Source organism: Gracilinanus agilis, chromosome 2 (genome assembly GCF_016433145.1).
Source record: "Gracilinanus agilis isolate LMUSP501 chromosome 2, AgileGrace, whole genome shotgun sequence".
Classification (NCBI taxonomy): domain Eukaryota; kingdom Metazoa; phylum Chordata; class Mammalia; order Didelphimorphia; family Didelphidae; genus Gracilinanus; species Gracilinanus agilis.
The window spans coordinates 45,802,394-45,818,095 of NC_058131.1; the positions used below are offsets into that span (position 1 = coordinate 45,802,394).

The window sequence follows — 15,702 nt, forward strand, 5'->3', positions numbered from 1 at the left end:
AAGTTGGCTTCCACTGACCAGTGGCTATTTCCTGCTCATTGCTGGGGACAATCTAGTCCTAAGCCTATTGGAGACATCCATCAGCAATTCTCCTAACCCAGAACCTCCCATATCTAGGGCTGGCTCTCAATCTATGAGATAGATTGTTTTTTATTTTTTTTTAAAGGCAGATTTTAAATGTTGTTTCATACCAAAGCCAGAGAAGGTTTTTGGTTCCAAACTTTCTATTAAATTCTGAATCGTGTAACCCTGCTCCTTTCACTATATTGACCTTAATCCTTCTAGATCTCAACTTTAACTCTTCTATAAAATGAGGAGGTTGGCCTAGATGGCTCCAAAGGTCCCTTTCAAATCGAAATCTATGAGTTAATGAATTTGTGCAAATAAATCCTCCATGAAGTCCAATTCCAAAGCCTCACTGTGGTATAGAAGTGATTTTAGGCTATGGCAATGGTATACTAACTGAAGTGAGTATTATCAAGCTGGAAAGGATTCAACTGGTGATGAACTTTAGTTATAGTATCTGGGAGTCAGCCCAGTTTTGTACACAGTTCAGCACTGCAAGGTTGGCCACTAGTGGGTAGAACATTTTTTTACAGGTATCTTCTCTAGAAATTTCCATAGTTTAGGATCCACATGATGAATAAATAACTGGAGAATTGTGTTCACAGGAGAAGAAAACATCAACCAAACCTTCTGCCATGGTTGGAAGTTGGAATGATTTATTATGCTCTTTCAGCCTTAAAACACTGACTGGCCAGAATCATTTGCTCCAGTTGCTTCATAAAAGTACATAAAGGGATGTGTTATGTTCACAGAGTCTCTATAAACACAATCCTAGAAACTGTAATAGGTCCATCTATTTGTATCTATTTTCTACTTCTCATATTGCCAAGAAACCAAAGTTCCTCTATCCTTTTGCATAATTTTCAGTTGGTTCACGGAACTGAAAAGAATCAAGGTGAGTTCTAGAACTAATTTTGTTTTAGAGCTGAGTGGCTATGAGTAGTATTTTTCTAGGATGTCTTCGGAATACAATTGGATAGAATATTTAAAATCTTCTTCTCCTGTGAGAGGCAAAGGTCTGCATTTATCCTCTCCCCACAGGAATCAGACTCCTTTAGATTCTAGATGATATTCTTCCTTTCTTTTTCAAGAAGGAATGCCCTGGGGCTAAAAACAAACAAAAAAACTGCAGGAGGTTATAAGGAGCCCCAGCTTTTGAAAAGAATTAGATGGGTTGCTTACCTCTTTTGTAGAGTAGTACAGAATCACTAACTTCTACCTTTATAATATTTCTTGAATAAGACCACTTCTCTACCACTACCCTGGAGCATCACCTCATCACCCTCATCACCTCATACCTGCCTGCTTCAAGTTCATCCTTTTAGTAACTGTCAACCCTAAATCACAGAAACTGACACACTCACTCACACACACACACACTCTCTCTCTCTCTCCTTCCTTCTTTCTTTCTTTCCTTCCTTCCTTCCTTTCTTTCTTCCCTCCCTCCCTCCCTCCCTCCCGGCTCCGTTTCATTTTGAAAGTCCTTCTGGTCCTTTCCTCTTTCCTCCTTTTTACACCTTACTCCCCCCCTCCTCATTCTCTTGGATCAGTGGCTGCTGGCCTCCTTGCTATTTCTAGCATCTCCACTGGCTGGTCCTCATGCCTGGAATCCTCCCTTTCCTCATCCCCATCCCCTGGTTTCTTTGGCTTCCTTCATATCTCAGCTAAAATCCCACCTTCTGTAGGAAGTCTCTCTTTAATGCCAGGGACTTTCTTCTAAGATTACCTCCAATTTATTCTGTATAACTTGTTTGGACAGAGCTGTCTGCACATTTGTCTCCCTATTAGATTGTGAGCTCCTTGAGAGCAAAGGATGTTTCTGCTTTTCTCTGAAATCCTAATATTTGGCACAGTGCCTGGAACATAGTAGGTGGTTCATAAAATGCTTTAAAACCTGCTGTTTTAAAAGGTAAAACTGAAAAAAAAATAAACCTGCTGCTTTAAATTCTCCTTTATCACTACTCCCTATATAATTATGAAAGAAATTTGGGTTATATACTAATTAACAATGTAATCTGATAGAAAGAGCAATGTACTGGAAGACCACAGGAGGCTTAGATCACATTTCTGCTATCATCTATTACTCCTAGTTATCAGATGGATTGCTCCTACAGCCATCAATGAGGGAAACAATCACCGTGAACCTTTCTCAATGCCACCAGCTGCCCACCTGTGTGAGGTCAAGTGTCCCTTAAGTATCAACTCCTACCAAACCACTTGTCCTGAGTCTGGTCCAGCCTTCACAGTCATCTTCTGGGAAGCCACTTCTATGAAGATACAGCCTGGCTGCTGTTTGTATAGACGATGTAACCCCCACCTCCTCAGCAAACAGAAGTAAAGACACCCCCCAAAAGAAAGTTCTTGTCACCCAAGTCCTTGGCATTGTCCAAAGGTTCATCAGAGCTGGATGTAGTCATTTAACTACAGCCTAAAAGCCACGGGACTTCATCATCTAACTTGTAACCAACCTAGCTCTCCTATAAGTACTGTCTCCCCCAATTAGAATGTGAGCCCCTTGAGAGCAGAGATTGTCTTGCTACTCTAAGTGTTTTAGTATAGAAGTCCCTAATAAATGCTCATTCATTCATTCACGTTCCCTTGATTTCCTTGCTTGCAAAAGAGAGATATCATCTGCACCAATAAAATAAGCATTAGTATAAACAAAGTACCCTACTCTTCCTTCAAAAAAAGAAAACTCCAGGTATTTATCACTGATATCATTTTCACTCCTACTACTATCATGCCTTATAAAATGTAAATTCAGAAAGTCAAGTCATTTGAGAGCTCTTGGCATTCCAAAAAGAACAGAATTCTACCCTACTTCTATTTTTGCTTCCTCATATAAAAACAGTCCAAAGGATTTGTTTTCTAATTGTGAGTTAGATTTCAGCCTGCAGTACATTTAAGCAGCCAAGTTATACAGAAAATACCTTAGGGAAAAAAGGGGTGGGGGTGGTATGTCGGGGAAGAGTTGGTCCTGTGAAAGCCAGCACAGTCTCCTAATTCCCAACTGTGTATAAAAATGCAAAAACAAAACCAGTTTTCTTTGTTAGTAAGAATGTGGACTTTAAGAGGGCCCACAGAAGCCAGATCTTTCTATGTCCTTTTACATATCCAACCTTTAGCACCAAGCGCTTGTCTAGGAGGACATGCGGGAATAGGTGGGAAAGCAGAGAAATGGTACAAAGAAGTGGGATCATACTAGATTCTAACTTATAACAAGGATGTGAAAAATTCCACGACTCAAAGATGCCCCAAATTATCTTTGGTAGTGGTTGAACTCTGCCCATCCTCTAGTAATACTCCATCACACGATGGCTGTGAATATAAAAGAACTAAAAAAGAACCCTGAAGCCAGGTCTCCTCCCTTAACATTATAAATCCATGGATACTGTTGCTGCTGCTGCTGAAGAGCTACAGCTATTCTCAGTTCAGCTGTACTATTCTGGGCCCAAACACACTGAATATTTTTTGAGAATTTGACCAAAGACTGAAGGGAAACACCATTGGAATTGGGAGAAAAAAAGCCAGTTCTATGCCAGCCCTTACAGAATGCCTGGCACATAGTAGGTGCTTAATTGTCGATGCTCATTGATTAACTGAATTAATTTCTTAGCTTTCCTAGGCAAAGATGCAAACGCTAGAGTTGGAAGAGACCTTGGAGATCTAGTTCAATCTGTTTATTATGAAAATAAGGATGCAGAGCTCCAGGGAAACTGTGACTTATTCAAACTACACAGCTAAATGGTGGTTGTCCTTCATACTCAAAGAGGACCAAAATAGCAACACTATGACAGGGTCAATGTACAGTGTGTCCAATCTGACTGATCTGACCAATACAAGCTTGGAAGGCCCTACCACAGATCAGGCACAAATAGCCGCTCTATATGAACACTTGGAATGGAAATGCCTCTAAATCTGTGGATAAAGCGAATGGCGCAGAGAGACACAGAACCAAGATATCCTGATTTCCGATCTAATATTTTTTCTACTTAGTAGAATGCTTTCTAATCCTTTATAGAGTCCTCTAATTGTGTTCATTCCCCCATCCTGATTTTCCTTTTTGTTTCTCTCACAGATTATATTGTAGTCATTGCTGTATTTCCAACAAAACAGCACACCCACATATACCCAGCTATCTCCTGAGTGGGGATGCCCACTGATAACAGACTTCCAACAAAATGTGCATGACCTATTTTTGTTTTTCAATCTCAGTAATTACAAAGGAAGTACGCCTGTAGGAAATATTCATAAATGGCAAGAGCTATACTCTATACATTTATGCAAAACATGTCAAATCTGCCTGAAATCATGCTTGCCACAAACACACTTTTCTCTAACAATTTCCTCCATCTCTCCAGACCATTAATACCTTCTTTAATAGCAATCTACCATGGATTTGAATCAGGGATGCTCCACTGCACTAATTGTTCCGTTAGGTGAGCATCAGGGTTTAAAAAAATTAATAAAATAAAGTACAATCCCTTCAGGCCATTTCTCCAGAAATAGCACAAACTAGGATTCTAAGTCAAGATCAAAACAACAAACAAAAAAACTGAACAGAATTGTTAGTACTTCAAAAATCTCAGTGTTATTAAGTTGGGTTCTTTTCCTTCTTTCCTTTTTTTTTTTTAACCACATCACTTCCCCCCACCCCCACTCCAGTTTTCTTGTCTCAAATGATGGTCCATCATGGTGCTCTGTAGCTGAAAACCAAAAGAGTACAAAGATAATCATTTTGCTATCATTTTTTTAGTTCTATTTGTTCCCTAGTTATTGGTGATAAAGTATCATTTTAATTATCTGTTATGTAGTTTGCATCAATTAATAATTGATTGGCTAATTACTATGATAATTGTTGTTCATTTGCTGACACCAGGGGTTTTTCAATCTACTACTCACATACACAAATCTACTCTGTGGAAAGATCAAGGAGCTATTTTCATATCTCAACTTGTAAATAAAGAAAAAAAAAGTTTGCCAGAGAAAATAGCTGCACAAGAAGGAAGATGTTTCTCTTGAAAGAACATTTCCAGACACTTGGCTCGCCTGTGGAAATGTTCCATGCTTTCTGTTAACTTTACTTGTAATGAGAATTTGCTCAGTCGTTTCAGTTGACTTTGACTCTTCATGACCCCATTTTGGGGGTTTCTTGGTGGAGATGCTAGAAGTGGTTTGCCATTTCCTTCTCCAGCTCACTTGACAGATGAGGAAACTAAGAGAAACAGTGACTTGCCCAAATTTATACAGCTACTAAGTGTCTGAGATAGGATTTGAATTTGGGTCTTCTTGGTTCCAGGTCCAATGATGGGGAATAAAAGGTAGCTAATATTCATATCAAGCTTCCATTGCTACTTCTGAAATTTCCTTTGGGAGGTTCATCTTTCAAGCGATTTCAAGTAGCCTTGCAGACAAAGTGAATGACCTGAGAGTACTTAAAAGAATCTTCAAGCCATCAATGGATTATAAAATCTTTGTCTTAAATGTTTTCTTTATGGCCAAGTACAGCTAGCTTGGGTTCCCACCCAGGAAAGCACAAGGCTGAAGTTGAGGCAGAATAAATAAGGTTAGAGTAAGTCAGACCTTTCTCAGGTCTCTGGGATCAACAGGTCACCCAAGAGTTGATAGTGGGTGAAATGACAACAGGGATCCCACTCAGCTTCTAGGAATGGGCTGACCTTTGCTCTAGGTGGCTGGTATTTGTGCTGATTCCCGATAGAGGCACTGGATGCCCTGATCCATGTGTTAAGACATTTCAACTCACTGTTAGCCTATGGAAAACATGGCTAACTTGTGTCTGCCTCATCTCTAGACTTCAGCCCACAATTACACGGAAAGTCAGGATTCTGTCTTCAGGGATGTTGAGAATCATTGTTTTGGTTTATTCCCTGCTTGCAAACAAAACCATGCCTTAAAGAAATCATCTTCTGAGATCTAATACAATCATTTGCTTCTTTTTTTAAGCTTGTAGCACAACTCGCAATCTGTCTATCAGATAACTCCATTGTATACTCCTCCCCTTTTTTAGTATCATACATTTTCTTACATTCGTTAGGTTCCCTATATTTGACATCGTCTTCCACTTCCATGCATTTGTCACAAATCATCCCTGGGCTTGCCATGCATTATTCCATTATTTCTTCTTCTTATGATCCACATCTTTTTCAAGGCTTAGCTCAGGCACCACCTTACCCAATAGGTTTTTTCTGATACCTAGTAGTTAATATTCTTTCTCTCCCCAAATTAGTTTGTGTTTATCTATCTCAGTACATATTATATCTTCCTCCCTGGTAGAATGGGAGCTCTTTGAATGTCAGGTATCGTTTCTTTTTTTGTAGGTGGTACAGAAGATAGTGTGCTGGGCTTAGAATCAGGAAGACTCATCTTCATGAGCTCAAATCTGGCCAATGACACTTACTTGTTATGTGACTGTGGGCAAATTCACTAAATCCTGCTTGCTTCAGTTTCCTCATCTATAAAATGAACTGGAGAAAGGAAATGGCAAACCGCTCCAGGATATTTGCCAAGAAAACCCCAAATGGGGCCACTAAAAATCAGACAGGACTGAAATGATTCAACATCAAGTTAAATAGCACGGAAGGTGAAGAAATGCTTACTGAATGGAATCAGTGATTTTCCCTATTTCTGAAAATGCTTTGGATTCCAGGTGGTTATACTTTTTGATCCCACCCCACCTCAACCACTGTTTCCATGATTATCAATGATCAAGATGCTAAATCTAATGGCCTCTTGTCAGTCCTCATTCTTTCTCTCTACAACCTCTGGATACAGGCAACAATTCCTTCCACTATCCCTTTAGTCTCTATGTCACTGCTCTCTCTCGGCTCTCTCTACTTGCCCAAGTTCTCCTTTTCAATGCCTTTTGCTGGATCGTCATTCAAGTCTTACTCATCCCTGAAACATGCACATCCTTGGAGACCCCTGTATTTATCTCTGTGCTTTCATCAGATGAGCTCTCCTAGATTCAAATTTCTCTGTACAAATGACTCCAAAATCTATCCCCAAACTTAATTTTCCTCCTGAATTCTAATTTGACATTGCCAATTTCCTGCCAGATATCATACCCTGAAAGTTCCAGCTTCATGATATCTAACTTAATTTTATTCTATAACTTCAAGCTTGTTAATTCTTTGGAGCAGACGCAGAAACAAGCCATATGACTAGCTACAATATATTTCTTTCAGATGAAGTTGCCCCTCATATTTCTCCTTTCTGGGTTAAATAGCCACAATCCCTGCAGCCTTTTCTCATAGGCAGTATTTTCCAAGCCTTCATTCATTTTCATTGTTCCTTTCTGGATCTTCTCCAAGTTTCTGTATCTTGTTTAAATGGTAAAGCCCAGGAATGAACATGATTTAAGTATGGTTCTGCCTGGAAGTGAAGCAAAGTCCTGACCAATGCTGGCTAAGAAAGCGGAATTTTTTTTTTAAATCTTAGGGCATTACAATATTAACAATGGTGTGCAATATGAATTAGGCTGACCAAATGAAACTTTTTCTTTTTGCTTGACATATTTTCTTTTGTTGCTATGATGGGTTTTTTTAAAAAGCACTTTTCAGCTTCTGTTCCTCTGTTCCCCCTTTTCTCAGGAACTACTTTTCTTCCCTTAAGAATGTAATTCTTCTCCTGAGTTTTGGCTTCTTTTCTCCTTAGATGTTATCTTCTTTAGTTTTTGATACCGGAGTTTCTCTAGGAAAAGGCTTTACTCTCCTCTCTTAGGCTTAGCTATACCACCTTAGTATCTAGTACCTCAAAGTGAGGGAGAGTAGAGACATGATGCATTCATTCAACAAATATTTCAGCAACAAACCTTTCCTAAGCACCTGTGGGTAAAATGTACTATATGCTCTATCCTAAGCTTAGTATCAACTTTCTTTTCAAATCCTGTAAAGAGGTAAGGAAGGATCAAGGTTTTTACTGTTAGCTCGATATTAGGAGCCATAACAAAGGAAAACTGAATAGTTGTAGTGAAAATAGGACTTTTTACAAGTTTATAAACTCTTCAGTATAACCTGAGAAAAATAAATGTAAATATATGTCCATATAAAGGTATGTCTATTTATGGAAGTACATTTCTGTAAACATACATAAATTTAACATACTCTCAACTCAATTTATTTACGATAACGATAAATTCTGAGTCTACCCTGTTTTTCTCAGTTGTTTTTATGTAGTTTAGAGTATGGGATGTGGCTTTTCAAAGGACAGCCAAAACCTACCTGGCCACTTGCCCTGGTCTTTATCGCCTCCACTTTCTGGATCTCTAGTGAGCTCCTCTGGGTCAGCGGTTGATTCACTGGGTCCTTCGGCATCTTCAATTGATTCTTCTGAAACAGAACCAAAAAAGCACAAACTTTAATTTTCTTTTAAAGAGAAAATAAAGATCTCTCAACAGCCATTCCAAAGAATTGACAAACCACCAAAACAGAGAAGCCAATGATTCTGCCCCAAAACAGAGAAACCAATGATCCTGGCCAAAAACAGAGATGCCAATGATTTTGAGTTTTTGTTTTATGCCCCACAGGCTGAAATTCACTAGGGGATGTAGAAAGGTTAAGTCTTGACCTGAACTGTTTCCTATTTCAAAAGCAGTATGGTAAGTTGTACTAGAGATGAAAATAGAAACTGTCATATACATATATACATATGAAAAGTATATTTTAAGATATTTCAAGTGAGAAAAAAATCAAGCTTGTTTTTGTAGCAAGCCCTTCACACTCTGTAATTAATACATTAGAAAGCAGAAAGCTACCATAAGCCTATAGATTCTGAGCCAGAAGGGACTTTGGAGATCATCAGAACCAACATCTTCATTATATAATTGGAAAAACTGAGATCCAGAGAAAGAAAGTAATCAGTTCAAAGTCAGCTAAAGCACGTCTGGATTCAGAATTGGAATTGCGGTCCTTTGACCCCTTTGTACCACACTATCTCTCATTTGGGTGCTTTCTGATTTCTAATCCCTGTTAGTTTTTGGATTGCTCTGTGTTATGGATTCCTTAAATACTTCTCCAAGTTCTCTCTTAAAAATTTTTTTATTCAATTACATGTAGAAACAATTTTTAACTATCGTTTTCTGACACTGTGAGACCCAAATTCTCCCCTTCCCTAAGATTGCAAATAATGTAATAGAAGTTATACCAGCCCTGTCATGCAATATATATTTCCTCATTCCCAAGTTTTACACATAGGACTATGATGGCAACTACTTTCAGCCACAGCCACAGTTGGAGAGTTAGATTTTAATCAGGCAGTAATTCCAGAAACTGTTCCAAAATATCCACCTTTTTGGCCTGCAAATAATCATTAGTAATTAAAGCCACTACTTTACTCTTGAAAAATAGAGATGAAAAATTTTATCCAGCTATGTTTTTTTTCTTTTTAAAAAAGAAGGATTCATACCCAACACTGGGAGGAAAAGAAATGAGAGCTACTGGCTTTAGAATATGAAGTGCTCAACTCTCTGGGCAAGTAAGAAAATGGTTATTTCCAAGGCTAAGTTAAAAAAAAAAAACAACAAACAATGGAGAGAAAAAGGTACTGTTCTGTTATGAGGAAGGATGTACATGGAGAAAACACTGAAACTCTGTCCTCAAAGAAAAAGGATATGAGAAACCCATCTAGATTGAAAAAACAAAAACTCTACTGAAATCTCACTAAGTAATTTATCTTCCAAAACAAAATGGCAAGGACAATTAACTGCTGCTCTCAATCACTTCTTTTGTTGTGATCCTTTATAACTCTAAGCAACTATGTAGGACTTGAATGGATTTATCAATTAGAATCAGAACATCTATTGGTAGCCTCAGAGATCATACCCTCTCAGGTTCTAGAGAGAAAATCTAGACACCTCATTCATCCACCACTGGAGCCTGGTATTAGTGGAGATGTTTAGAGGACCTTTTTTGAGTGAAAGATGTGTAAATAGGTATCTACGATCCAAAATCATTGCTATAAAAACAGGATTGAATACAACATCTGGGGTTCCAGACTAATTAAAATATAGATCATTTCAACTGCCACTATTTAAAAATGAATTTAAGGTCTTTTTACTTATAGCTCTCAATGAAATAAAGCAGTTCCTACATTTTTACTCACAAAGTTCACATTTTTTAAGGAACAATAAAATTATTCCTACATGAGAAGGTTTAAAAAGTATATTGGGATGAAATGAAAATCATTAATTTGGAGATGAATTCTGCATTCTTCTTGAAAGGGCAATGAGAACCAAGAAGAAGAGGGCTCAATTGAGAATCAGAAATTTTACTTTGATTATCTTTTATAGTATTTATGGCACGCCCTTTGGGAACATGGCACTGAATGTGGCATTTCCTATTTTTATCTCCAATTGCAATTCACTGAGTAAATCTTGGCATATAACTTCCTCATGTTTCATTTTTTTTTCACTGTAATACTAAAGATAACCCAGACTTCTTTTTCTCCCCCCCATTTAGTCATAATGTAAGTGCAGAATAATTTGTCTGGCAAAATTCTTGGGAGAATCATTCAGAAATAGGCAAATTCTATGAGAAGGAACATAAGATAATGGAAAAGGGCACCTGACAGAGTTCTAGGTCTGGTTCTTGTATTTGTTAGATGAACAATCTTGAGTAAGTTAAAGGACCATAGATTAATGTCTAGAAGGGAACTTAATTGTCATCTAACTGAACTCATTAATTGATTTTATAGACAAGGGAAAGTGACTTGTCCCACATCACATGAAGAGTTAGTAGCAAAAGCCAGCATCTGAACTCTGGTCTTTTGGCCTTAAATCCAGCATTTCCCTATTATATATATATCACTCCATATTTATGGGGTTTTTCCCTTTAAAATGGGGGAAAAAACCCTCTCATCTGACCCTCCTACTCATAGGGTTGATGCTGTTGGGAGGATCAAATGAGAAAACAGACATGAAAGGACTTTGATAACTGGATAATTCTATATCAACTATATATATGTCTAAATATTAGTCAGCATATAGCAAAGGTTTAGGAAATGTGTGTTGACTAAATGTGACATAATGCATGCCATGAACACACAAGCACATACATCTTTGTCTAAGTGTGGGTGTGTTTTCTCCCCAGCCACCCAAGCCACAATGGGTTACATTTCTTTTATTTTGACTTTCTGTGATGTGTCCAACATCTGAATTGTAAAATTGATTTTCAAATAGTAAAGCATTTCTTCAATCAATACTATTTAATCTATTTTACCCATGTCAGCTAATTATCTTCATATGTACTTATTGGCTTGGTATCTTTAAGCACACTTATAGAATATATGCAAAGATGGAAAATATTTCTCGTATTAACATGGCAGTCTCAGTACAACAGAACTTCCCTCCTATTATACGAAAGGAACACTCCACAGTCTCTCTCAGTTTGAAAAGAGGTAGGGAGAAGGAGAGAAGGGACAAACATACATTATACTTCTGTGTGCTCTGGACTTTTAAAGTATTATTTCATTTGATCCTCGCAACAACCCTGGGAGGAAGGGGATATGTTCATGCCCATTTTACAGCTGAGGAAAGTGAGGCAAACAGGATAAATAACTTGCTTAGGATTGCATAGGAAGTGTCTGAGGCTAGATTTGGCTTCAAGTCCTCCTGATTCCAGACCCAACACTCTATCTACTGTGCCACCTGTTTGATGTGCCAAACATATCACAAGGTAAAAAAAACCCAACTTGGTTTGTGGCAGACAGTGCTAGAGGGCTGCTCCTACTGAGAGGGAGGAAGTGATTCATTTTAGATGTAATGATATGAGGACAACTCCAAGATAAATGGGTTTGTCCTCCTGCTAAGCAGACTAGAGTCACATCACAAGGTTAACTCTGACCCATGTTTCTTTGAAAGCTTCCAAAATCTAGCTATTCATATATGTATAGATACACATCTGTGTTTATGTTTATACACATATGTATATATGTACATATCTATCATTATCTATGGATAGACACACTTAGCTTTATCTATCTATATAGATATATGTATAGAGATATCTGTCTATAGATCTGTATCTATTTCATCCTTAGATTCTCACACCCAGAATCTTTTTGATATATAGGTGGTTCTCTCCTTCCTTCCTTCCTTCCTTCCTTCCTCCCACCCTCCCTCCCTCTTGTCCAAGGTTTTGTCTCAACTTGTGTGTGTATAGTTATCTACAGACACATATGCATACATATCTCTATCTATCTATATACATACATGTATAGATATATAGGCATCCCTTTCTCTCTCTCCCCCTCTCTCCCTCCCTTTTTCTCTCTTTCTCTAGGGCTTTCCTCTCTTTCCCTCTCTGTCTCTCCTCCTCACTATCATCCTTAGATTCTCATGGCCAGGCTTGTCTGTCTGTCTCTCCGTGTGTGTGTGTGTGTGTGTGTGTGTGTGTGTGTGTGTGTGTGTGTATTTATACAGAGATATTTCTATGTTGTCATTCAGTCGTTTCAGTCATGTCCAACTCTTCATGACCACAGATGGAGTTTGCTTATCAAAGGATACTAGACAGGTCAGCCATTTCCTTCTCCGGCTCATTTTACAGATGAAGAATTGAGGGAAACAAAGTTAACTGGTTTGCCCTGGGTCATGCAGTTGGTTACTCGCCTGTGGCTTGATTTGAATTTAGGAACAGGAGTTTCCCTGACTCCAGGGCCAGCACCCTATTCTCTGTGCCATCTAGTTGCTCATCAACAACAACAAGAGATATATAAATAGCAATATAGAGATTTAAAATCTCAATATAGTTATCTCAGCGTATACATAGAATACATATGTATTATGTGTGTATATACACATGACATGCGCACACATGTACATATACAGGGATAGACACACATGTTTATGTATTACACACCTCTGCATGTGTGTATATATTCATGATACATACACACAAATCTAGGAAGAGATGGAGAAAGAGACAGATCGACAGAGCCTGGGCACCAGGATCTAAGTGAGATGGTACCTACATCACTGTTTCACCAGGTCTGTCCCACAGGCTGGAGGAAAAAGACCCCGGAATCAGCAGGGCAGGAAAGAATCCCCAAATGTTCTAACCCTCTTCGTGGAAACTTCTGTTTGTGTCCTCTCCTCCCCACTCTCACCATTCAGGGAAAGACAGATGGAGTGACAAAAAGACTACGGTAGGCTGGCCCGAAGAGCAGAGGTCTGTCCTTTAAGGGCTGTTAACCAAAATTCTTGAAGGTCCCCTCTGTCTGTCTGTCTGTCTGTCTGCCTGTCTCTAAATTTCCTTTGGTCCTAAAATAATAATTCTCCTTTTTGTCCTTTCACTAGCCAAACGGATGCCCTCCTCCTAGAAAATAAGCAGCAGCCGGGAAAAGGTGCCCACTGATACACAAAATCAGCATCTTGACCAGCTGATTGCCATCCCTCCCCCTGCCCTCTCCCCCCCCACCAGACTGCTGGGCTGAGTCCTCCATGCAATCCCACCTGTGACCTACAGGTGTCAGCGTTTGCATGGAGAGGCAAGCAAAGGGGCAGCTGGCTCCAGGACTCAGACACTGTCTGGGCTGCCTAACCTGAGCATGTGGAAATAATATATGTCTTCAAGTGAACTGTCTGGTTCTCGGGAAATAAAATAGGACATTCATAAGCAGTTACACCATCTGTCTTTATACCATCATCATCAACAACAAGGGGGAAAAATAGCTCTTTAAAATGGATGAAAGCCTGGGCTGACAGTAACCGGAAAACTGTGAGCTATGAATACCAATAAAGGTAGAAAAATGATTAAAAAACAAGGATACAAACTATGAAATCCTCCAACCAGCTCCAGGGCTCACATTGTCTTGGAAAGAAGGGTTTTTTTTTTAATCCCCCAGGAATAAAGAAAGCCCTTCACGGAGCCTCATGCTGGACATTTTGCCAGACCTCAGGGTCAAGGGCTTGAAGGTTTGCTTCCCCTGCGGGAGGGTCTCTCCTTTTCCCTCCTTTGAGCAAAATGACACAAGGGTGTGGGCAGGAATGCGTCTTAATACGAGGGTAGGATGGAATTAATCCAGTTTTTAATTTAGAGAGGCAGAAATATTGCTATTCATGGTTCCCTTTTTAGCCTGTCTGTAGGACAGATGTACTGATTGAATAACCAAGCCATGTGAGATTCTTTCTTGGGCCAGGAAAGAAATTTCGCCCAAGAAGAGCAATGAAAATTGCCCTTCGTTTCATATTTTCTTCCATATTATCAGTGAGATGCAAGTAGAGCCTTGATGAAGAGTTTGATCTGGAAAATCCTATATTTTATTTAACAAGGACTTCTGTACATTATGGAAAATAACAAACATTCTAGTTTTTAATGCAAAAAGGGATCAGCCAAAATACTTTTCAATACATTTGAAATATATTTTCAACATATGAAAATACATATGAAAATACATTTCAATTGAGTATTAGAATCCTAACATGACTGCCATTTTGAACAAGTCCACACAATGATTCTAGAAAGACTAAACAGGGGGCTGAAAGGAACCTTCCTTCTAAGGTCATCTCATCTCTCTCCTTGCCTTTAGGCAGAAAGAACACACCTTAACTGTTACAGATATGCAATAAAATTGCCCCTATTTAAAAAGGTGGCAGAGAAGGTAGTGACTATAACCTCTTGCAGTGGCTGGTTCCAATTCATATAAGCCTTTCTGAATGAATTTCTAAAAGCTTTTATTAAGCACATATTGTGTGAAAAGTACTGGGCTAGGTGTTGAGCCTACAAAAAGAACAGTAAGGCAGCCCCTGGTCTCAAGGAGCTCACATTCTAGTGGAGGAGACAATGCATATGGAAGGTTGAAGGCATAAGCCATATGGAAAAGTTCATGGTCCTTAGAATGTAATGGCAAAGACTATGGTAATATCTCTAGCTTCATATCATTTCTACTGACACAATGAAATTAGTTTCTGATGGTGAACCATTGGATGGTGCCCAGGACTTTGGTGGCAAGAACTTTCTGTTCTGGATCATCAGTCATGCCTGCAAGGAGGAGTGACCTGACTGCCTTTCCAGAAGAGTTAATTCCCTGGATGACAGCGGAGGGCTCTGGGCTGGAAGCCTGGCAATTCCCAAGGTGCTTTGAGTTTAGGCTCCTCAGAAAGATGGTGGTGAGGATGGCAGCTCCACTTTCTTAGCACATGCTGCTCCTCAAGGGGGGCCTCTTGCTATTTTGGTTCAGCCGACTTGCCCATCTTACTCTCACCAAAATGAGGATAGAACCTTCTTGGAAACATTTCCCCAACTTCTCACCAGATGGATTTCTTTTTTAGGGAATGACTGAAGAGACAGGAGTTGAACTTCTTAGAAAATCATCAGGCTTTTCAAGCCGGCCACTTCCCATTCCTCCTTTGTCTCTTCTGCCTTCGACTTCCATGTAAAACCTTCTCTGAAGTCATTTTAAAAAGTCTATTTTCATCACTTAATTTTTTTACAGATAACATTTGTTCAGGCCTCACGGCTGAGTACAACCAGCTCACTTCATTAATGTCCCAGTGGTTGAGGGCAGAGCTCATGGCCTCCAGTTATAAGAATTCCATATACACTAAAAGGGAAAAAGTTCCTGGCTCATTTCAGGTCTTCCTGCTGACACTCTATCATCACACAATTTCCTTTAAATAAAAGT

The 15,702-nt window shown here is 39.0% G+C and overlaps 1 protein-coding gene across 1 annotated transcript in view; it reads right to left on the reverse strand.

Moving 5' to 3' along the window:
* The window catches only part of ZFHX3 (zinc finger homeobox 3), a 327,427-nt gene that overhangs the window by 52,921 nt on the left and 258,804 nt on the right, over positions 1–15,702 (reverse strand). Inside the window, exon 5 of the mRNA XM_044659375.1 lies at positions 8,307–8,414. Within this exon, the coding sequence (XP_044515310.1) occupies positions 8,307–8,414 (108 nt within the window). The remainder of the gene's footprint in view (positions 1–8,306; positions 8,415–15,702) is intronic.